Source organism: Fringilla coelebs, assembly GCF_963513975.1.
Source record: "Fringilla coelebs genome assembly, contig: SCAFFOLD_64, whole genome shotgun sequence".
In the NCBI taxonomy this organism is placed as follows: domain Eukaryota; kingdom Metazoa; phylum Chordata; class Aves; order Passeriformes; family Fringillidae; genus Fringilla; species Fringilla coelebs.
This window is the reverse complement of record NW_028167209.1, coordinates 761,474-783,933: the sequence shown is the minus strand read 5'-3', so window position 1 is coordinate 783,933 and position 22,460 is coordinate 761,474. Positions and strand designations below refer to the sequence as shown.

The 22,460-nt window shown below is 57.4% G+C and overlaps 1 protein-coding gene across 1 annotated transcript; it reads right to left on the bottom strand.

Moving 5' to 3' along the window:
• Window positions 1-2,338: 2,338 nt before the first annotated feature.
• On the bottom strand, window positions 2,339-8,923 carry LOC311166170 (serine/threonine-protein kinase pim-1-like; the record flags this gene model as incomplete). Its single annotated transcript, XM_084227639.1, has 7 exons — window positions 2,339-2,455; window positions 3,727-3,938; window positions 4,547-4,913; window positions 5,119-5,169; window positions 5,284-5,390; window positions 5,457-5,658; window positions 8,852-8,923. 7 exons carry the CDS (start codon window positions 8,921-8,923, stop codon window positions 2,339-2,341), a joined length of 1,128 nt encoding a protein of 375 aa, XP_084083765.1.
• Window positions 8,924-22,460: the final 13,537 nt, after the last annotated feature.

Here is a 22,460-nt window from a genome sequence, read left to right as displayed (position 1 = left end):
TCACAAAAGGAGCAGCTCAGCAATGCCCCCAATCATCCCCACCAAATATTGCCTGCAGGGATTAACACAGATCCAGCAGCATTTCCCCTCAGCCTTTCCCATGCCCCAGATCCACCCAGCAGCTGGGGGAAGCTGTCACAGCCCAGGGCTGCAGAGCCACTCCTGGGCACTGGGAATTCCTGCAGGTGCCTCCAGCCACAGGTGAGGCTCCAACCCCGCTGGGAGAGGGCCCAGCTCTGACAGTGCTGAATGAACAAACTGACAGCACTTCCAGGGCGGGAACATCTGGGTTCATCCTCCTCTTGCCTCCCTCCCAAAGCCTGGCCAGGGCTCCAGGAGGAACCAAGGCAGCTGACTTTGATCCTTCAGCCCCAGACAAGGCCAGATGTCAGATTTCATGGCCTTGTCTGCCTTCTAAACACACAAAGGTCAATACATGTTTCACTAAGGAGTGCCTACATCTATCACAGTACTAATGACCATGCATATTCCATTAGGGAGCAGATACAAAGATAACCTTTGGCTGGAAGGTTCATCCAGAGGCACCTTTGGCTCAGGTCTGCTGTCCAGGCCTCACTCAGGGCTCTTGTCCAGCCTTGGCACTTCAGGGACGTGGTTTAGTGCTGGCCTTGGCACTGCTGGCTGACCGGCTGCACTGGCTGAGCTCAGAGCTCTTTTCCAACTGAAAGGATTCTGTGATTCCATGATTATATCCCCTGCATTCAGCTGGGTCTGTTTTAGCAGCATGACTTTGCTCACAAAGTTCCCTCTTGCCCAGCTCCTGTGGCCTGAGCCTTCAGCTCCTTCAGCTCCTGGTGCTGAGCTGCTCATGCTGAACGAGACGACTCGCAGAGACCAATACAGTCCATCCAATTCCTGCTGGGACACGGAGAGGGGAGGCTGTGCAAACAGGAGCATTGTTTGCTGTGGCCTCCTCTCTGTCCCTCACGCCTTTCAGCGCTTTGAACCAGCTAAGAGCTTTCTCCAAGAGTGCAGTGGAGCAGCTGTTCCTGCTCCCGGGCCTGGCTCTCTCCAGGCTCTGACCTTGCCTGCTTCTGTCCCTCTTGCTGTGCCCTCTGTTCCCCCAGGGCTCGCTGCCTGCTGCCCAGGACTGTGGGACTGGCACAGAATCCAGTGCTCCACACCCTCCTTTCTGTGCCCTTGGAGCTGCCTGGGCACAGCAGCCTTTTCCATCTGGAAGCTCCACATGGACAGGGAGTCCCCAGCTCCGCTCCCTGCACAACCTCCAGGAGCCCAGGGCTGCCATCTCAAGTCCCTGCTGGCACTGGGGGCTCCCAGGTGCCTCAGGCTGCTGTGACACCGCTGCACACGGCAGGGAAGAGGGGCAGGGGCTGTGCTCAAAGTCAGCTCCATCTGCTGCTGCTGCTGCTGCTGCTGTGGGGTCATTTGTGCAGCCCTGGCCCAGAGTCAGGGATCAGATCCAGGCCCTGCTGCTGCTCCCTCGGGATCAGCCCCACTTTGGGTGTTGCTGTCAGGGCCAGCAGAAGCCCTGGCTGGAGCAGCAGGTGCTGACAGTGCCCCAAGCCCCGGGGCTGGAGGGGTCCCTGGCCTGGGGCTGGCAGGGAGCTGCCCCTTGTTCTCCCTCTGCCCCAAGCAAAGCTGGGCCGGGCACAAGTGGGGCAGCACAGCCAACAGGGAGCCTGCCAGTCTCTTCCAGCCCTGTCTGCTCAGAGTTTGGGCCTTGGAGCCTCAGGTGGCCAAAGGCAGCTGCTGCTGGTCCCTCTGGGTGTGCCCGTGTCCAGCAGTGCTGCTCCATCAGTCTGTGCCCAGCAACGGGGAAAAGCCTCAGCCCTGCAGGGCCAGGAGCTGCCGGGCTCTGCCTGAGCAGCTCAGCCAGCAGGAAGGGAGCTGCTCCACACAGGAACCAGGAGCAAAGGACATTCCTTTGGTAGGACATGATTTCTAATAAAAAGAAAAAAAAGGGAAAAGAAAAAAAACTATATAACATGGGAAAGATAAAAACAAAACCCAAGCATTAGTGAAAAAACGTCTGTAACTTTGCATTAGGACGTAAATGATGTTTCTAAAAAGAGAACTCCGTTATTTACATTGTAAATGTGCTGATGGCTTGGATCCATCTTAATGATATCATCAGCCATTTAAAAGATTTTGGGCTTTGTTTCCAACATTGGTATTTGAAATTGTGGTCGAAGCAAGAGGAAATTGCTTTGTACCCTTACAGCTCCAAGCAGGACTGGGAATGGAAACTCTGTCAAATCCCAAATCCATGAGAAGAGTCCCTTCCTTCTCTGCCTGGTAATGAGCTGCACATTCCCTTTCAAACTGTCAGGGATTTCTTAAAGACACCAAGTCCCACTTACGGCTTTTTGCTCTGGTTTGAAGTGCCGAAGGGCAATTCTCCATCCATCAGCTCCAGCCTGCACTGCCTCAGGAACACGGCCCACTCGCCAGCTTTGGCCCACTCGTGGCACTTCTAGAGGAGGAAGAAAGTGCAACTGCACAATTCCAGCCAATAAAGAAGGAAGAATGGGACACACAAAACACCCTGTGCAGATCCAGGCATTCAGCTGGGACTGTGCAGAGTCTGTGTCCTTGCCAATTGGATGTGTGTCCCCAGCTGCAATCTCTGGGCCTGCAGCAGAGTCTCACTCACCTGCTAAAGCAGAAAGCTCAGGCGCTGTTCTCGCAAGGGGCTCGTTTGATGCCAAGCTGTCAGAGCAATGTGAGGGCAGAGCCAGCCCAGCTGGGCCCAGGGCTGAGCCCAGCAGAGCCCTGGCAGAGCCCAGAGCAGCCTCAGCACGCGCAGAGCCCGGCTGCAAGGAGAGAAAGCAGAAACTGCCCGTCAGCTGAGGGCTCCTGTCCCCTTGTGCCAAGGCCTGTGGTGCCCAGGCCATGCTGGCTGTGCCCAGAGCTGTGCCCAGAGCTGCCCATCCCATCCCTGCTGCCTTTGGCAGCAGAGCAGGAGGGCAGGACATGTGCCCAGCCTGCAGCCAGCCACGGCACATCCAGCCCTCAGCAGCTGCCCAGAGCCAAAAAGCAGCTGGGCAGCCGACTGAAGAATTCATTGCATCTGCCCCAGCAAAGAGGGAACCTTTGGTGCCCGGCCAGGCTGTGCCATGCCCAGATCTGGGAGCTCCTTCTCCTTCCCTGGGGCCAGATCAGGCTGTCAGGGCTCTGCCCAGTGCCCCAGCTGTCAGTGAACAAGACAAGCAAAATCAGAGGGGATGGTGGCCACCAATGCTTGCCACACCAGGTCTCCAGCTCAGCTCCAGCCCAAGAGCTGCGTGTTCCCTTCTGCTGACCCCTGCTCAGAGCTACAGGCATGCCAAAAACAGCCTGCTTTGCTTTGCCACTGATTGCCAAGAGATGTGTGGAGCTGGTACCTGCCAGGCTCCTGGATCCAACTGTGCACATGGATCTCTCCCATCTTCTAGGGCAGAGGAACAGCCTGCACCCAAGGATGACGGAAAAGCTCTTCTAAGGATGGCCTGTCTGAGGGTTGCATGGACAAACACCTCTTAATGACATCCTGGCATTCTGGGGAGAGAAACCAGAAATCACCAGTCAGTTGGAGAAGTTGCCCCCATGTTCCCGTGCCCAGGCCATGCTGGGTGTGCCCAGAGCTGGGCCTAAACTGCCCCATGGATGCTCCATTTGGAGGAGGGCAGGAGAGCAGGACATGTGCCACCTCCTCAGCAGCTGCCAGAGCAGGATGCCCATGAGCCCGCTGCTGTCTCCCAGCACTGGTATTCCCCCCGGGCCCAGAGATGAGGATCCACCTTGAGAGAGCCATCGTGGGAACAAGATCCGCCCCCGGATGATCTCCTGGCCCCTCCTGAACGGGTGCTTCCCCATGACCAGGTGGCACAGCAGGAGGCCCAGGGACCAGATCGTCGCTGCCTCGCCGTGGTAGCGTTGGTGCTGGATCCACTCTGGTGGGCTGTAGGACAGGGTTCCTGTGGAACACAGACACAGCTCAGCAGGGGATGCTGCAGCTCCCAGAGCCTGGCCTCAGCATCCCTGGGCATGTGGGGGCTGCCCCAGTGGCACACAGGGTGACCGCTGCCTTCTTGCCAGCACCTGGGATTTGTCTCCAAACACGAGGTGGAAAAGAAGCCACTGGTGCTGGAAGAGGGCAGCAGAAACCCTGAGAAGGCCCAACCATGACACATAAAGGAAAAACCCATTCAGTGGTGGAGAAAACCCACTCTCCTCCTCAACTGCATGGCCCCAAAAATGTTAATAAGCCAAGGCAAACAAGGCGAGTGGAGCAGTCCAAGCCCTTCCTCGCCTGCACACCAAACCATCCGAGGGGTCAGACCCCCTTCTCTGCCACCCCCATGGGGGTTTTTGTCAGGCTGGCTGCCCCAGCTCCAGCCCCAGCCCAGGCCACAGTGGCTGCTGAAGGCTGTCAGCAGGGCTGGGAGCTGGCCCCCCTCACACACCCACCCAAACCAACTTGGCTCCAGCATCAATCCCATCCCGGCTGAAATATGGGGAAGCCCCGGTGCTGCACCAAGGCCTAATCAAGAGATGCCCAGGAGCATCCCCTGTGAGGGCTCACCTGCAAACTGGGTGTAGGCTGTGTCTTGGAGGAAGGTGCCACAGCCAAAGTCAATGAGTTTCAGCTGCCCGCTGGCCAGGTCGAGCAGGATGTTCTCGGGCTTGATGTCCCTGTGCAGGACCCCGCAGCTGGTGCAGTGCCGCACGGCCTCCAGCACCTGGCGGAACAGCCCCCGCGCCTCCTCCTCCGGCAGGAACCCCCGCTCTGCCAGGAAACCCGAGAGCTCCTGGCACCGCTCCGGACGCTCCAGCACCAGCAGAAAGCTGTCAGGGAGTTCAAGCCACTCCAGGAGCTGAACGACACCGGCACAACCACAGGACACCTTGGCCAGCAGCACGATCTCCAGGGGCGCGCTGGTGCCGTCGGGCTGCGGGAGGAGCGCGATGCCCTCAGTGGGGCTGAGGCCGTGCCGGGGCTCTGGGAGCCCTCAGCCAGCCCGGGATACTCTGCATGCCCCGCTCAGCCCACGCCCGCTCTCCCCGCAAGGCTCCCGACGGCTCTCCCCCTGCATGGCCCCGGCTCCTCTCAGCCCCGGCACGGCCCGGCTTCTGCCGCTGGCCCCGCTCACTCACCAGCTCGCCCCAGTGCCGGATCTGATCCCGCGGCACGCGTTTGATGGCCACCTGCGAGCAAGGGAGAGCAGGGGGCTGAGCTCGCCGCCCGTCCCGCTGCGCCCCGACCTTCTCCTCCTCCGCCCTCCTCCTCCTCCTCCGCCCGCCGCCGGCCCCGCCGCTCACCGGGACGCCGTCCGAGAGCCGCGTGGCCGCGAAGACGCTGCCGAAGCCTCCGCGCCCCAGCAGCGAACCCAGCCGGTACCGCTCCTGCAGGGCCTCCTGCGCCTTCCCTGCGGGCGGGACGCGGCTGTCAGCGCTCGGCCCGGGGCCAGCAACGGCCCCCGAGCGCCCCTCACCCGCCCCGGGCCGGCCATGCCCAGGCGTTCGCTCCTTGGAACGCGGCACGGGAGGCTCGGGGCCGGCGGCCGCGCTGCCGAGCGGCGGAGCTCGAACCGGGGAAGCCGCAGCGGAGGCGGCGCCGCGTGGGTCCTCCGCGGGCCCCGGGAGGAGCCGGGACCGGGGCCGTGATCGGGGTCGGGACTGGACCCTGCGTCGGGGCTGAGGCCGGGGCCGGGCTCGGGCCAGGCGGAGCCAAAGGGAGGCGATGCCGCCCCAGCCCCAGGCACTGATGCCCGCCCAGCAGCGCCACCGCCAGCACTGCCAGAGCCGGGCGGAGGCAAGACCGCGGCGGGACGCCCGGGGCCGGGCACGGGGCAGCCCCGCCCGGGGCCGGGGGCGGGCCGGGGGCATGGCCCGGCCCAGCACGGGGAGAGGGGGGCGGGGGGAGGAAAGGGAGGCCGGAGAACGGACCCCGAGAAAAGGGTGCCCGACAGAGGGAAAGGGAGAGAAAGAAACTAAAACGGTGTGTAAATGCTTCTCTGCTTTTGGTGCTGCCGCCGCTGCTGCCGCCGCCGGCGCTGCCGCTGCTGCAACTGAAGCACCGGGGCCGTTCGTCCCCGTGTCCGTTCCCCGCTCGCCCCACGAGCCCCACGGCCGAGCCCCGCGCGCCCCGGGCACAGCCCCTGAGTCTGTCCAAACACGGGAACTTTGCAGCGTTGAGCCCAGATGCAGAGCCCTGACTCCTGCACGCTGGCAGAGCAATCCCCTCGCTTGCTGCTGTGCATTGTCCTTGCTGAGTGAGGGTCAAACACTGTCGGGGCACCTTCCCTTGGTGTAGGATTCCTACCTGACCCCAGCGCTGCACTTACATCTCCAGTGTTGCTTTCCAGATAAAACAGGGGAAGGAAAACTGTGTGTGGCCTATGGTATTTTAGGGTGTCTAAAAGTCCCTAAGTCAGCGATCTTAGAGGTGAGGTGCATCTGGAATTACTGGGATGCAGAAGTGTGCCACATGGAAAAGGGGAGCATAGAAATAAATAGATGAAAACATCTTTGATTCTTTCTTTCGTTTTCATTTCACTTCTGGAAAGCTGTTTCAGTTTCCCAGGAATCTTCTCCTGTCTGCTCTTCTCAAGAACCTCTCGAGGAGAACAAGGTTGAGCTTCTGTCACAAGATTTGCCACCAGCTGCAGCTTCTTTTGGCTTTCCACACTGCACTGTGTGTGCAGCAGGACTTTTACAGCAAAGCAGGACAAATGTTTGGAGAACTTTACATGTCCTTTCTTTTCCTGGTGGGCTGGGGAGTTGTGCCACTGGTGAAGTTTTCATTGTGACTGTTTTTGCTGGTTTAAGGCAAATTTTGGGATTAAACCTCCAAAAGGGGTCAGTCTAGAAAGCAAGTTCAAGCGGCCCCTCCACCTACTAGTTCAGGAAAGACTTCCCTGGAGAAAAGTGGAAAAAACCAGTTTATTTAACAAGTAAGGTATTCACAAGCATGAGAAATGAATAATATTAAATAAAGCCTCTCACAGTACTGAAGAGATGGCAAATTCAGAAAGTCTTTTTTGTGGGTTGTAGTTCGCTCACTCAGTCTCTTCTAAGTCCCTCTGGCTCTGGAATGCAGCGTCCCAGACCTCGGTGGGGCACAGCTGTGAGCTGCCGGTGTTTTCCTGGGTTTTCAGTCCAGAGCAGGTTTAAACAGTTCCAAGAAAATGGAAAGCCACGCTCCGAGGAACTTCTCTGCCTAAGCTAGCCTAAGACCAAATTGCTAGACCTGGGCTGTGGAGGCACTGGGAAATTTCCAAATCTGGGCACTGGCGGTCCCAGCAAACACCAGATCTGGATGGTGCTGGAGCCAGAACCTGGAAATTTCCAAATTTTGGTTTTCTGTGCCCTCAAATCACTGGACTTAGGCTGTGCCGGCACCAGGAAGTTTTCAGATCTGGGCACTGGCACTGCCAGCAAACACCAGATCTGGGTCATGTCATTGCCAGCGACAGAAATCTGCCAGATTTGGGCTCTGCTGACACCGGGAAATTTCCAAATCTGGGAACTGGCGCAGCAAACACAAGATGTGGGAGGTGCCAGACCCAGTAGCAGGAAGCTGCCGGGTTTGGGATTTCTGTGCCAGCAAATTGCTGCACTTGGGCTGTGCCAGAATAGGGAAATTTCCAGATCTGGGCAGAGGCAGTGGCAGCAAACACATCGGGTTCCTGTAGGTACCAGGTATTTGCCTGGTTTTGGCTTTCTTTGCTAGCAAATTGCTGCACTTGGACTGTACCAGCACCAGGAAATTGCTGCATCTGGGCACTGGCAGTGCTGGCAAGCACCAGATCTGAGTGGTGCTGGCACCAGGTATTTGCTGGATTTTGGATTTTTGTGCCAGCAAATTGCAACACTTGGGCTCTGCAAGCACCAGGAAATTTCTGCATCTGGGCACTGGCAGTTCTAGGAAACCCCAGATCTGGGCAGTGACAGTCCTGGCACGAGGAAATTGCTAGGTTTTGTCTCTCTTTTCCAATAAATTCCTGCACTTGGGCTGTGCCAGAACCACGAAATGTCCGGATCTGAGCACAGGCAGTGGCCGCAAACACCAGATCTGGGCGATGCTGGTGGCAGCACTGGGAAGCTGCCGGGTTTTGACATTCTTTGCCAGAAAATTGCTGCACCCCTGTCAGGGGGCTGGGCTGCTTCCTGCACTGGCGCCTGGCGGGCTGCAGCCTCCTCCTGGCCTTGGCACAGGGGCCTGTGCAGGTCCTGTGCCCTGGGCTGTGGTGCCATCTCTGTGTCTCTGCTGCTCTCCAGGCCTCGCGGGAAACGCTGCATTGTTCAGCCACATTCCTGCGCAGGAGGGATCTCCAACACATGCTGCGGCTGGATCAGACCTGGAGGTTCGGCGAGGGCCTGGTAAGGACGGCCCGCAAGCCCCAGCCTCAGGCAGGAGAAGCCCCCTGAGCGCACTGCTCAGTGCGTGCGGCGGGCAGCTGCGCCCCTACCCAGGGCTGCAGCCAGGGCCGCCAGCCTGTGCCCCACACGCCGCTGCCTTCCCTGGGCCGCGCGGGCTCTGCTCCAGGCTCCTGCGGCCCCGATGGAGCCCGGCCCAGCTGGGCTGAAGGGCGGCTCCCCGGGCAGCAGCCAGCCCGCTGCCCCCTCCAGAGCCCGGCGCCAGCGGCTGCTGGCCGCCGGACAGAGCTCTGCGGGCAGGGGAGACCAGTGCTGGCCGCACGGAGCGCCCGGCCAAGGGGCAGAGCCTGCACCAAGTGCACCCTCCTGGCGCTCTCCACAGCTGGCCGAGGACAGGAGCCGAGCGGCCGAGCACGCGCGCCATGCCCTGCAGTACCTGGAGAGCCCACAGGAGTCCCTGCGACAGGCGGCCATCAGGTTCATCGGTGAGCCACCAGCCTGGGCTGACCTTCCCCGCCCCACCCGGGCCCAGCCCTGCGCAGCTCGGCCCCAGCCTCGGCCGCTGCCCCGGCGGCGCCATCCGTGCCCTTCCCTGGGGAGCCCCGCCTGCCCTCGGCGCTGCTGCCGCCCTCTGACAGCCGTGCCCTGGGGCGGCAGCGAGCGGCAAGGGCCCGGCCCGAGCCCTGCCGGGGCCAGGAGGGCGTGTGGCCCCAGGGCTGGCAGCGCCGCTGGCAGGGAGCTGTGCCGCTGGCGCCGTGACAGGCTCTGTGTTCTCAGGGATGGCCGGGCGGCACCTCAGGGGCCACAAGCGAGAGCTCCGGCACATCTGTCAGGGTGAGTGAGGGCACAGGGCTGCCGGCCCCCGCTGCCGGGGGAGCTGCAATCCCTGCCCCGCTGCTGCCGAGGGCACTGCTCCCTGTGCGGAGCAGGGCTGGCGTGGCCGGAGCACACGTGCCGATTTCAGGCCCACGTGGGGCAATAGTGTCCGTCAGCTTCGGGCTGATCCCCTTGCTCCCTGCTCCCTCCTGGCCATGGCCAGAGCCGGCCGGCATGGCCCTGGAATGGGGCAGGTCTCCTAAGGTCCCTGCAAATCCGGGATCTGACCGTGGCTCTGTTCCCCTCACTTGCAGTCCTTGAAGACAAGGCAGAGGACACCAGCCCTTGCACCAGAAGCCTGGCACCGTTGCATGTGATTTAGCAAAAGGCTTTAGCACATCGGCTACAATGGCTTTCTCTTGGCTGGCCAGCCTCACAGCAATGCTTGGCAGCTGCAGCTGCAGCCTGTGCCCCTGACTGACTTCAATGGCCGTGCTTGAGGGCAGACTCGCCTTCCACTGTCAGGCATCCCCAGGCAACAGCATTGGTGCCATTGTGACAGGCAGTGTTGCAGTAGATTTTAAGTTTTAGAGAGAATATTGTGTATTAGGAGTAGTTATGCTAAGGATCGTAACCTAAGTAGGCCTTTTGGCACTCTGTATGTGAATTAGTAGCTTGTGTTGCAAGAAATCAGTAAAACATGCTGGGGAGGTAGAAAATGTTTATCTAAAGAATAAACTATCTGCTAAAGATTCTGCTAAAGATTCAAGGTAACCGTTAATCAAAAGTAGCTTAGGGATGTTATGTAGAGCTAGTGAAACAAAAGATCAAAGGATGAAGTAATCTTTCTGTTGAAAGATATAAACCCTGTAGTTCTGTCTGCTCGGGGGGCTCTGACTTTGGACGCGAGTCCTCAGGTCCCCAGGGCCCTCAATAAAACACCGCATAAAACAACTCCGTTGTTTTGTGTTTCGCTATATCAGCTCGGGCAGCAGCAGCACGAGCCCTGCCCTGCAGCTGCTGTCCCTCTCCTCCATGCAGGCACCTTAAAAACACGTGCATGAGCTTCCAACCTAAATCGTGGACTGGCTTGGAACAAAGGAAGCAGCAGCCGGCGCTGAAGAAAGGCAGGCACTTGCGGCCAATATTGAGGCTTGGAGGAAAGCGCTTTGGTATCTGCTGAGGACATGGCTGGCTTCACAAGCTCAGGCTTTGCTGCTAGAAGATCCTGCTTTGCTCTTGCTGGAGCCAATTCCCTACCAGTGCATGGGCTTCCATTGTTCCTGGATCAAGTCTGGTGAACCTGTGGGCAAAAAGGCTGTCCCGTGGGCATCTGGGAGCAGAAAAGAGCAGGACATGGCTGCTTCCAGCACTTATCTTGGCCGCTCCTTAAGGGGGCTGGCACCATCATCAGAGTCACAGAAGAGCTTCTCCTGCCAGAGTTATCCCTATCCTTTGCACTTCTCCAGGGGTCTGCCCTTATGTTCACCATGGACTTCCCTGTTTGTGGCCGTCCATGGCCGTGCTCAGCAGGCATCCAGTTATGTTTGCACGTGAGCTACCACAGGAAGACACACAGTAAGTGGAGTGTTGAATAGCAGAGGCTGGGCCAGTTCTTTTTCTTTCAGAGTGCAAGAAAGACAGCAAAGCACAAGGAAACATGACAGCGTTTTGGTGGAGTCTCTTTGTCCTGTGCAATACAGTAGCTGTTGGTGTTTCTGTGCTACTGCTAATCCTTTCCTTGAAAAAATCATTCCAGGAAGGAGCAACATCATCTGGCACACACCAAATCTTGCCTCCAGGTGCTCCAGGTGCTCCTAGCAAGACCCCCTTTAGGGTGGAGCACAGCCCCCAGTGCAGGTTGGCTTTGGCTGCCCTCTGGCAGAGAAGCCCTCTGGCAGAGAAGCCCTCTGGAGGCGCAGGTCTCTGGGGCAGGAGATAAGCACTAGTGCTGTTCCAGGGATTGCAGAGACTCTGCTTCAGTGGGGACTCTGCCACACGGGCTGATGTCAGTGCTCCCCGAGCCCCAGGGCCCAGAGCAGCATTGGTGCCCTGGCCCACACGTTCCTCGTCTCTGTCACACGGCCACCCTCAGTTTCTTCAGCCCCTCACAGTCCTCTCATGCCCTCAGTCCATTCTGAGCCATCCTGTCCCCCGAGACCCGCCAGCCCCTCAGCCTATGCCACTTCCCTGTCACTCAAATGCCACCATGGCCCTCGGCTGCCCCATGGCCCTTGGCTGCCCCACAGCCCTCAGCCCCAGCAGCAGCTCAGGGTGCCCGTCCCTTCAGCGCCACCGCCCCCTCAGCCCCCTCAGCCCCCTCAGTCTCACCGTCCTCCAGCAGCTCCTCAGGGCACAGTGCCTGGGGCCAGCGGCAGCTCCCAGCGCTCCAGGGACAGCCGGGGCTGCAAGTGCTGCTCCACCCGGCCCGGCCGCCAGCTCGGAGCCAGCACAGGGAGAGGGGACACAGGGGGCACAGGGGGAAAAGAGAGAGGTGAGAAAGGCAGCCGAGGGGGAAAGAGGTAACAGTGCAGCCTAGGCCTACACAAACAGCAATCTATCCATCAATCTATCTGTCTAGACATTCATATTCCTCTTACTATATAATGACACTCATTGAAAATGTAACTTCATATATATATATATATATTTTTTTTACACTACAGAAATCAAAATTTAACTCTGAAATTCTATGCAGATCAATTAATATATGTACATATAAGCAGAACACTATAATCTATAAATGCAACTATAACCACTGATAAATAGAACTATAGAAATCTATAAACATATTTACAAACAGAGGAGTTCTACCTGCCTGATGGTCACAGGCTCTCCCCTGTTTCTCCCTGCCACGCAGGGCAGCCCTCCTGGAGATGTTGCTCAGATGGCATCTGGGAAGCAAAGGTAACGCTCAGTCAATGTTGGCCCTTGTGCACCTTTCCCTTGGCATCTGGAGGCACAGGTCTTTGGGGCAGGAGATGGGCACCTGTACTGCAAAAGGGCTTGGGAAGACTCTGCTTCTGCAGGGACTCTGCCACACGGGCTGATGTCAGTGCTCCACGAGCCCCAGGGCCCAGAGCAGCATTGGTGCCCTGGCCCGCACGTTCCTCGTCTCTGTCACACGGCCGCGCTGAACGTGGCCACCGAGCAGGACATGTCCGGAGGAGGCCGTGCCAGCTTCTGTGGAAGGCCCCGTGCCCTTCCCACTGCGGCTGCATCGGCAGCCATGGGGGAGCGTGAGCCTGCAGAGCAGGGCAGCGTTTGCTCATGGTTTGAGCCGTTCCTAAAGATCCTGTCGGGCTGTCTGAGACACTTGGGGCAAGGCATTCCTTCCAAGCTGGGCCACTTTGGAGGGGCTGGGGGTGGCCCCAGGGCAGGTTGCAGAGTTTCCAAGGGCCCTTTGTGACATGGTGCAGCATGGTCACCGTGGCATGGGATGGGACTACGTGTCAAAGGGCCCTTTGTGACATGCAGTGACATAGGTGTTGGCAGTGCCGTGGCCACACCACAGTGCTCGGTGCAGGCGACGGGACAGGCTGGGACAGAGCGCAGCGCACTCGTTCCTTGCTGACCCAGAGCTTTCCCGAGGCGTTACTCCTGCAGGTGACCTCGTGGCCAGTCCACAGGACTTGGTGACCTCTGGCCTTCCCGAGGCTTCTCTTCTGCAGGTGGCCTTGAGGGCAGAGCGTGGCATTCACTGACCACGGTCCTTGACAAGGAGTCTCCTGTCCTTGTGGCTGGAGCCCTCAAGACCAGAGTGCAGGACTTGCTGTCCTGTAACCTTGCCAAGACTTTACTCTTGCAGGTGCCTTCAAGGCACAACTGCAGCACTGGCTGACTCAGACTTTTTTCTGAGCCATCGTCTCCTGCAAGTAGCCATGAATCCCGGCAGTGACACAGAGCAGAGACCTGCCAGCATGCCCAAGCTGGCCTGGGGAAAGGAGGAGAAAGAAGGTCCTGGAACAGCTCTAGCACAGCAGCCTGAAGAGGTGGAACAGTTGCAGTTACTCCAGAAGGGTGAGTGGAAGAGCTGGGCCGCAGGGCTGGTGCCTGCAGCCAACTTGGTCCCATCCCATCCCATCCCATCCCATCCCATCCCATCCCATCCCGTCCCGTCCCATCCCATCCCATCCCATCCCATCCCATCCCATCCCATCCCATCCCATCCCATCCCATCCCATCCCATCCCATCCCATCCCATGGGGACACGCCCATGGACAGGACAGAACAGGGGCTGGGGCAGACACCCCGCAGCCATGCTCCATGCCCTGGGGCGTCGTGGGGCTCTCCCTTCCTGGGGAGTGCAGGGCTGGGCTGTGTTCTCCAGCCTCTCCCGCAGCCCCTCAGCTCTGGCTGCGCTCTCTCTTTGCCAGGGCCAGCCGTGGAGCGCACACAAGAGCAGGAACGCACCCGCGGCCTCTTCCGCAGAACAGCGCAGGTACCTGCAGCCATGCCCAGCCAGGCTGGGCCTGTTGTCACTGCTCAGCCCAGCACCGTGCTCGGAGCACTCCATGCAACATCCCTCGCTTCTTGCCCTTCTGCTACAGATGGTTGGCCAATTCCTGAAGAGGCTTCGGGAGGAAGAGACCAGCGTCATGGGCACGGTGGTCAGAGCGTACCCTCCCATCTTCAAAACCAAGACCAGTGCTGCCCTGCTGGATATGCTTGTGGAAGAGGGTCCCTCCAGTCCAAAACAAGTAAGCAGCCTGTGGCCTGGCTTCCATCCTCCCAGCAATTGCTGGGCCTCCCAGGCCACGCCTGCTGCTCACTGTAAGCCTTGAGGCCATGGCAGTGGTGGCAAGGGAAGTACTTTTCTGGGGCAGCTGGGCACATGACTCCCTCTGGCAGCTTTCCGAGTCTCCCCTGCCTTCCCCAGGTGCCAGCCATGGTGAGGTACATCCACCAGTGGCTCACGGCCAACGAGTTTCCTGAGTACAACCTGTACAGGCCCCTTCTGGATCTGGCAGAGGCACAGCCCACTGATGTGGTGATGGCTCTCCTGCGTGTGGCCCCATCGTGTGACAGGTACAGGGCCCACGTGCCCACAAGGCTCAGGGCTCAGCAGCCCATCACCCTGTACAGCCTGTTGCATGTGTCTGACAGACAGAGAATTCCAGGGCCCTCTGGCTCTTCCTTTGCCAGACCTGGCATGTCAGCCCCCAGCGTGCTGACCTGCCATGCTGCCTCCCTGCTCCTCAGGGGCGAGTCCCCACTGGGCTGGGCTGCCTGTGTGCTGAGGGGCAGTGGGCAGAGGCAGGGCTGGCAGTCAGCTCAGCCCCCTGCTGCTGCCCAGGCCATGGTGTTGTGTCCCAGACCCCCCTGAGACAGAGCTCTGACCCCACAGAGCTGCTACCACCATGTGGAAGAACATCATGTGCTCGTGCAGGACTGCAGAGCTGGCCATGCTCGTGCTTCTTGACGTGCTCAGCAGCTGGCCAGAGCACAGCATGTGCACCTCCGATGGGGACCACACGCCTGCCCTCGCCCTGGCTGTGAGTTTTTGCAACCGGCCTTTGCTCACCCCAAGCTCACCTCTCCGTCAAGTCTCCATCCTCCCTTCCCCATGGGGTCTCCCTGCCCCAGGCACTGGGCTGAAACCTGGCCTAGGGGCAGCTTCAGAGCCACCAGGCCCGGTGCTCCCCCTGTGTCTCTGCTGGCCTCTCCCTGCCACGCTCGGGCCCTGCCACACGGACACCTCGGCACTGAGCTCGGGCTGCTCTGTCCTTTGCAGGCAACTGTGGTGATATGGAAGATCCTCCAGATGCCCTGTGTCCCACATGTGGTGACCGTGTATTTCCCCTGCCTCTTTGTGCATCTGCTGTTCCAAGTGCTCTTCAGCGCGTTGGATATGCCAGAGGCGGTCGATACCTTCTGGACGGGATGCCAGCAGCAACACGGCCTTGCCACCGACCCCCACAGGTGCTCCATGCCAGTCCTCCTGTCCCTGCCATGTGCCCAGGGCAGGAGCCAGGGCTCCCAGCATCACCTGGGCTTTCCTCTGCACACAGCTTTGCAGAGCAGACCCTGAAGGCCCTGCTCTGCCGACTGCACTATGAAGATGTGGTGGTGGCAATGGAAGACAAGCGTGGCTGGGACACGCTGCTCTGTGCTGACACCCACCACTGTGCTGTGGGCATGCTGGCCAGGTGAGACCCCCTGCTCCCCAACTGCCCCAGCATCTGTGCCCCGTGCCTGGGGTGCCCCACACTGCCCGTGGTTGTGGGCCAGAGGGCATTGTCACCAAGGGACGGCCAAGGAGACTGCAAAAGGCTGGGAGAGGAGTGTGCCCAAGAGCAGCCACCTCCCAGAGGGCCCGGCTCCCCCTTGCCGGGTAGTGGAGAAAGGCCAGACCTCTGTGAGTCAGTCCTGGGAGAGGTTGGCTCAGGGTTTTGCTTGCAATTTGCCCCTGCCAGAGAAATGCACCGTGCATCCGAAGCCTTGTGTTCCACGATTGCATTCTACCTGCTCGGGCTGCTCAGCAAGGACACTCCATCCCAGGATTTGGCCGCCATGGCGTTCCTTGTGGAGGTGAACCTGAAGGCTGGCGCTGCCTCGCTGAGCTGCCTCCCGGCTCTCGGCCCTCTCGTGGCTGCAGCTGCCCAGGACGGTGCCCACGCCCTGTGCTGCTGCCTGGGCCCGGCCCTGTGCGGTTCCAGGCTCCTGCCGGCCGGCTCCCCCATCACCGGCCTTGTGCCTTTCAGATCCTGGCGTGCCTGGACTTGAGTGAATGCCGTGACAGCGTCCTGGAGCTCATGTCCAAGCACCTGCAGAGCGAGTGCAGAGAGATGCGTCGTTTGGCACTCAGAGGCCTCCTGGTGCTCGGCACCAGTGTCTCGGTGAGAAGAGGGCAGCGGCTGGAGCCATGCTGCCAGCGTGGGGCTGGGGAAGGCAGTGGCTTGGGCTTGGCTGGCCTTTGGGCGCTGAGGCAGCTGCTCCCAGCTCTCCTGCCTCCTGCTCCAGCTGCCCCAGTGCTCTGGCACAGGCCTTTGGCCTCTGGGCCCTGTGGCAGCAGGGTGGCATTTCACACACACGTCTTCCAAGCAGGCTGTAAGAATGTGGAGCCTGCATGAAAGGCTCGTGGAGCTCCTGCAGGAAAATGACAGCGACATGCTCAGGATGACCATGGTCCTCCTCAGCGGTTTGTTCCTGTGCAGTGGTGCCCCGATAGCCAGCCCCCTGGCCCTGCAGCTGGCTGAGGCGCTCCTGCCGCTCTTTGACAACGTAAGGCTCTGTGTCTCCAGCCACGGCCACCTGCTGCTGCCCGCACACTTTGTGCCCTGTGCATTTTCAGGCCTGTGCCCAGGTGGGCGTGAGGCAGCCGATGCTGAGGTCTTTCTTCCTTCCCTTCATACAGGATGATAGCCAGGTGCAGTTGTGCTCCATGTTCGTCTTCCGAGAGATGCTGCATCTTTTACTGGAAGGAGAAAGAAAGGCCCTGAAGTCACACGTGCGCCAGAGCCTGCTCCCTCTCTCCTTCCACTGCCACGACGAGAACCAGCGTGTGGCAGAGGTGAGGACTCAGCGGCTGCTGCTGGCCCCCTGTCAGGGGCCTGGGCTGCTTCCTGCTCTGGCGCCTGGCGGGCTGCAGCCTCCTCCTGGCCTTGGCACAGGGGCCTGTGCAGGTCCTATGCCCTGGGCTGTGGTGCCATCTCTGTGTCTCTGCTGCTCTCCAGGCCTCGCGGGAAACGCTGCATTGTTCAGCCACATTCCTGCGCAGGAGGGATCTCCAACACATGCTGCGTCTGGATCAGACCTGGAGGTTCGGCGAGGGCCTGGTAAGGACGGCCCGCAAGCCCCAGCTTCAGGCTGGAGAAGCCCCCTGAGCGCACTGCTCAGTGCGTGCGGCGGGCAGCTGCGCCCCTGCCCAGGGCTGCAGCCAGGGCCGCCAGCCTGTGCCCCACACGCCGCTGCCTTCCCTGGGCCGCGCGGGCTCTGCTCCAGGCTCCTGCGGCCCCGATGGAGCCCGGCCCAGCTGGACAGTAGGGCAGCTCCCCGGGTAGCAGCCGGCCCGCTGCCCCCTCCAGAGCCCGGCGCCAGCGGCTGCTGGCCGCCGGACAGAGCTCTGCGGGCAGGGGAGACCAGTGCTGGCCGCACGGAGCGCCCGGCCAAGGGGCAGAGCCTGCACCAAGTGCACCCTCCTGACGCTCTCCGCAGCTGGCAGAGGACAGGAGCCGAGCGGCCGAGCACGTGCGCCATGCCCTGCAGTACCTGGAGAGCCCACAGGAGTCCCTGCGACAGGCGGCCATCAGGTTCATCGGTGAGCAACCAGCCTGGGCTGACCTTCCCTTCCCTTCCCTTCCCTTCCCTTCCCTTCCCTTCCCTTCCCTTCCCTTCCCTTCCCTTCCCTTCCCTTCCCTTCCCTTCCCTTCCCTTCCCTTCCCTTCCCTTCCCTTCCCTTCCCTTCCCTTCCCTTCCCTTCCCTTCCCTTCCCTTCCCTTCCCTTCCCTTCCCTTCCCTTCCCTTCCCTTCCCTTCCCTTCCCTTCCCTTCCCTTCCCTTCCCTTCCCTTCCCTTCCCTTCCCTTCCCTTCCCTTCCCTTCCCTTCCCTTCCCTTCCCTTCCCTTCCCTTCCCTTCCCTTCCCTTCCCTTCCCTTCCCTTCCCTTCCCTTCCCTTCCCTTCCCTTCCCTTCCCTTCCCTTCCCTTCCCTTCCCTTCCCTTCCCCACCTTGGCCCGCCGCAGCTCGGCCCCAGCCCCGGCCGCTGCCCCGGCGGCGCCATCCGTGCCCTTCCCTGGGGAGCCCCGCCTGCCCTGGGCGCTGCTGCTGCCCTCTGACAGCCGGGCCCTGGGGCGGCAGCGAGCGGCAAGGGCCCGGCCCGAGCCCTGCCGGGGCCAGGAGGCCGTGTGGCCCCAGGGCTGGCAGCGCCGCTGGCAGGGAGCTGTGCCGCTGGCGCCGTGACAGGCTCTGTGTTCTCAGGGATGGCCGGGCAGCACCTCAGGGGCCACAAGCGAGAGCTCCGGCACATCTGTCAGGGTGAGTGAGGGCACAGGGCTGCCGGCCCCCGCTGCTGGGGGAGCTGCAATCCCTGCCCCGCTGCTGCCGAGGGCTCTGCTCCCTGTGCGGAGCAGGGCTGGCGTGGCCGGAGCACACGTGCTGATTTCAGGCCCACGTGGGGCAATAGTGTCCGTCAGCTTCGGGCTGATCCCCTTGCTCCCTGCTCCCTCCTGGCCATGGCCAGAGCCGGCTGGCATGGCCCTGGCATGGGGGGGGGTCTCCTCGGGTCCCTGCAGATCTGGGATCTAACCGTGGCTCTGTTCCCCTCTCTTGCAGTCCTTGAAGACAAGGCAGAGCACACCAGCCCTTGCACCAGAAGCCTGGCTCTTGAAACAGCCTTTGTCCTCCGGGCTATGGAGAGAGCTCCAGGCTCCATCCTGCAGAAGCTGCAAGATCGCTTTCTCAGGGCACGCAAGAAATGGCCTTGTCTCTGGGGCCACCACTGGCTATGCTGCTGGAGCTCTGAGGAACACTGGTTGGAGAGGCTCTCTGCTAGGGCCATCTGAGCCAGGGGGGATTTTTATTTTCTTTCAGATTTGTTTTTTTCCTTCTTTTTAGTTGTAATTTAGGCCATAAATATAGAATGTGTTCTAATACCCAGACTCCCAGGAGCTTTCTTTGGTGCCCAGTGTCGGCAGGGCAGTGGGAAAGAAAGGGAAAACGGGTCCTTGTGCCAAGCAAGCTGCCCAGGCATGCAGTTGCTGGCTGCATTGCTGAGGGCTCTGAGGTGCCTCTTGATCCGGCTCCTCTGGAGCTCCCTCGGGGCTGCACCGCTGCCGGGCAGGTTGGTCGGGCTGGGGGAGACCCTGAGGGGAGCCTGAGGGGCAGCGGGAGGCCGTGAAGGGATGAGGTGCTGCGCAGGCCCTGACGGGACAAGGCGGTGGGAAGGCACGAGGGCCCTGTGGGAGAGAGTGGGGGGCAGGAGGCTCCAAGGGGACAGGAGTGGCTAGGAACACAGGCGGGTGGGAAGCCCTGAGGAATTGGGTGTCAGAGGCCATCAGCAGCCCTGTCACGAACCGTCCTTATTGACGGGTTTAGTGATGGTTCGTTTCCAAAGGATTTCTCAGTACAAAATACCAACACAGCAAAGGGGGTTTGCAGTAACAATCAAAACAGTGTACTTTATTGAATGATTACAGCACAAATGCGTGTGAGGGAAAAGAGGGAAAGCAGGGAAAGCATATGGAAAAGTAGGGGGGTAAAGAGAAAAGAGGAGGCTATAGCTACCGCCCGTGGAAGTGACGGGGTCCTTCGGGGTCCAGTTGAGGTTTCGTCATTCGAGGAGTCGTTCCAAGTGCGGGGAAGATCTTCGAATTGGACTAGCTAACCTGGGGGTTTTTATCCTGTGGAGGATTGTGAAAAGGGGGGTGGAGGGCGGGAAATAATGCAATAGTTTCAAATCAGCTGTGGGCAGAAGCCATTGTCTTCTTGGTCCAATGGTCCCAATAATCGCTACCCACAAGCAAACATCACGGTCTGTTTTGTTCCTCCCGCCAGTTCCCCCCAGGTTTCAGTCTCAATCCTTGGGAAGAAAAGGAGTTTTCTGTATGTGAGGGTTTCATGTCTCAGTCCTTGGAGAAGAGGCTTCTCCCATCTCCATCAGTCAGTCACAGTGGTTGCAGAACAGATGAAGGGTCTTCTGTGGGGACCACCTAAAGGTTATTCCAGAAAGGAGTCCATCCAAGCTGGGAGGTAGGGAAATTCCAAGCCTTGTTGTTGCAAAATGGGTCAAGGTGCTCCTTTGCACAATTACTTGGCAGGCTGGGAGTTACATCTTGGCCTTGTAAGCTTGGCAGACTTTCGTCAAACCCGGGTATCAAACAGGATCTTTCAGTGGTCTCAGTTTCTGTCCTTTTTCATGGAGAAAATAATGAGACAAATGAGAGAAATTTCAGACAGACTATCACACGACCCAGTGGCTCATGGTTTTCTTCATTCAGGTTTCTGGAAATTCTCTGTAGTTTGTTTTCAGGCCTCACTCGTAGGTAGCATGCCTCGGAAAATGGAGACCGGGGGAAGAGAGAGAAAGGAAAAGGAGGAAAAAGGAAAAATAGAGAGAGAAAAAGAAAGGAAACTATTGTACAAATATAATTAGTGTTGATTCAAACAACATTGTTGCAAATATAATTAGTATTGTTTCAAACAATATTATTTCTCAAATAATCAAAACAAATAATAAATAATTAAAGTAAAAACAATAAACAAAATCATAAACAAGTATCAATTTTAAAATAATCTTTCAAAATAATATCAATCACAACAGCATCATTTTTTTATAATGATTTTCAAATGGGTAATTAATCAAAATGATATCAATTTCATCTGACAATTTTCAAATGGTTAATACAAATCATGAATATTCAAAGCAAAAGCAATAAACAAATCATAATACAAATATTAATTGTAAAAAATTTCTTGATACAAGCTGCTAAAAATTATAAATGATTTCTACTAGATTATAAGTTAAAAATCAAGGATTATTGTGAAACACATGTACTCAATTTATAATTGCTTTGTGTCAAATGCCTTGGGGGTATCCACAGTGTAGAGGATATCAGCTAAGTTGTGTGCATTGAATATGGAGGTCAATCTAGTTAGCCCTTTCATCATCCTCAAATTCATGATGAATAGAACCACTGTGCTCGGCATCTTTCTTCACTCTTTCCATGACATGGTTTATCTGTGTACACGTTGTGATGAACAGTCACCAGGGTTTTTTGTCCATTTCTCTTAATCTTCTCCAGGATCTCAACCAGGTCTTGATGGAGCAGCAGTTGTCTCACCAAAGTGAGGTTCATCCCGATGGAGTAGGCATCAGCTTGTGAATCAATGTGTAGTTAGATTGCAATAGGTAATGAGAGGTGACTGGAGCTTCATGAGAGAAATCTCATCCTGTGATCTTAGTAAAGTTACAAGCACAAAAATTTGAATGATTTTTAGCATTTACTATTACATCTTCTACAAATACAAAATCACAAGCAGTTCTAAAGCACGCACATCTATTGCCTATGTATATCAGGACTGTTTCAGAAGCCTTGTTAGGATGAATTTCAATGTGACAGATATTTTGCTCAGTGTCTAAACAAATGTCTTGAGCTATGATTGCATTGCTTTCACAGATGAACCTTTTGTTGTTCCCAAACAATACAAGATTCCAAATTGACAGTTTGCCATTTTTCCCCAATGCAGCGGGCCCATTCTCTATGCTCAGAAGGATAGAGAATAGCTCCGCTGTGGTTCAGCCCTAATTCAATAACAGGAAAAATCAAATGTCCAGAGGCATTGCGTATGGTTAGCACAAAAGCAGTGGCTGTGTTTGAAATGGGGTCATAGGTAAAATTCACCAGGTTGGAATTCTCTTTCAAAGTCAATGGCACTGTCCCAGATTATTTTTTGAATTTCAGTGGGAAAAGTGCCTTCTTCACCTTCTAATTGAGGCAGCAAATGACTACATCTACAATTGTGCTTGGATACAGCTGAGAGACAATGAAACATTGTCTTGTGTAGCCCTGAATGCATCAGGTACCAATTTGTAATCATTTACATTTACTTTCTCCTAATTTGGCAAAATGTTTGATAGCAACTGCTGATTCTTAAAGCCAATAAAAACTACTTCAGTGGTTGCTGTAATTTGGTCATATCTCTAGTTGTGACAGCCAATTTATTTAAGTTCAATTAATTTACATGTTACGTGTAATATCATCACCTGGTGTTACCATAAAGGGAAGGGAAAACATTATTTTTGTTGTCCAGAGCTGGTGTTATCATGGTTTATCAGGTCTTCATGTCCCTCGGAGTTCTTCTGTAAAAGTAAACACAACAGACTCTGCCACGAAGAGGCAGAAAATGTTAGAAGGATGGAATTGTCAGAGAGGTTTTGAACACCAGTGGTACTTCCCCTACAGTAGGGGGGGGGTCCATCAAAACCAGGTTGTCCAGGGTAATGTGCTGGGTTCTTGAAATCATCTGGTCCCTTTAGTGAAGGAATTGTGCCAGGAGCTGTTGGGCAAAAAGCAGTGATTTTGGAACACCCATTTACCTCCCATCTATAGTAAGAGGTGTGAGGAATTCATTCAATCCTTTCACTTTTTGCCCAATCCTGTGCACCTTTGACAGTAAAGTCAGAAACATTATCAGATTGAATTTCCTGTGGTTTTAGGAAAATTCCAAACCAACCTTGCATTGCTTTAACAGTATTATCTCTGGTAGCTCTTTTAAATGCATCAGCCTGGACCAACTCAAATATAAACATAGCATAGGACTCAGTGTTAATGCAAACAAGAAAATAATTCTGTCCCTCATTTTG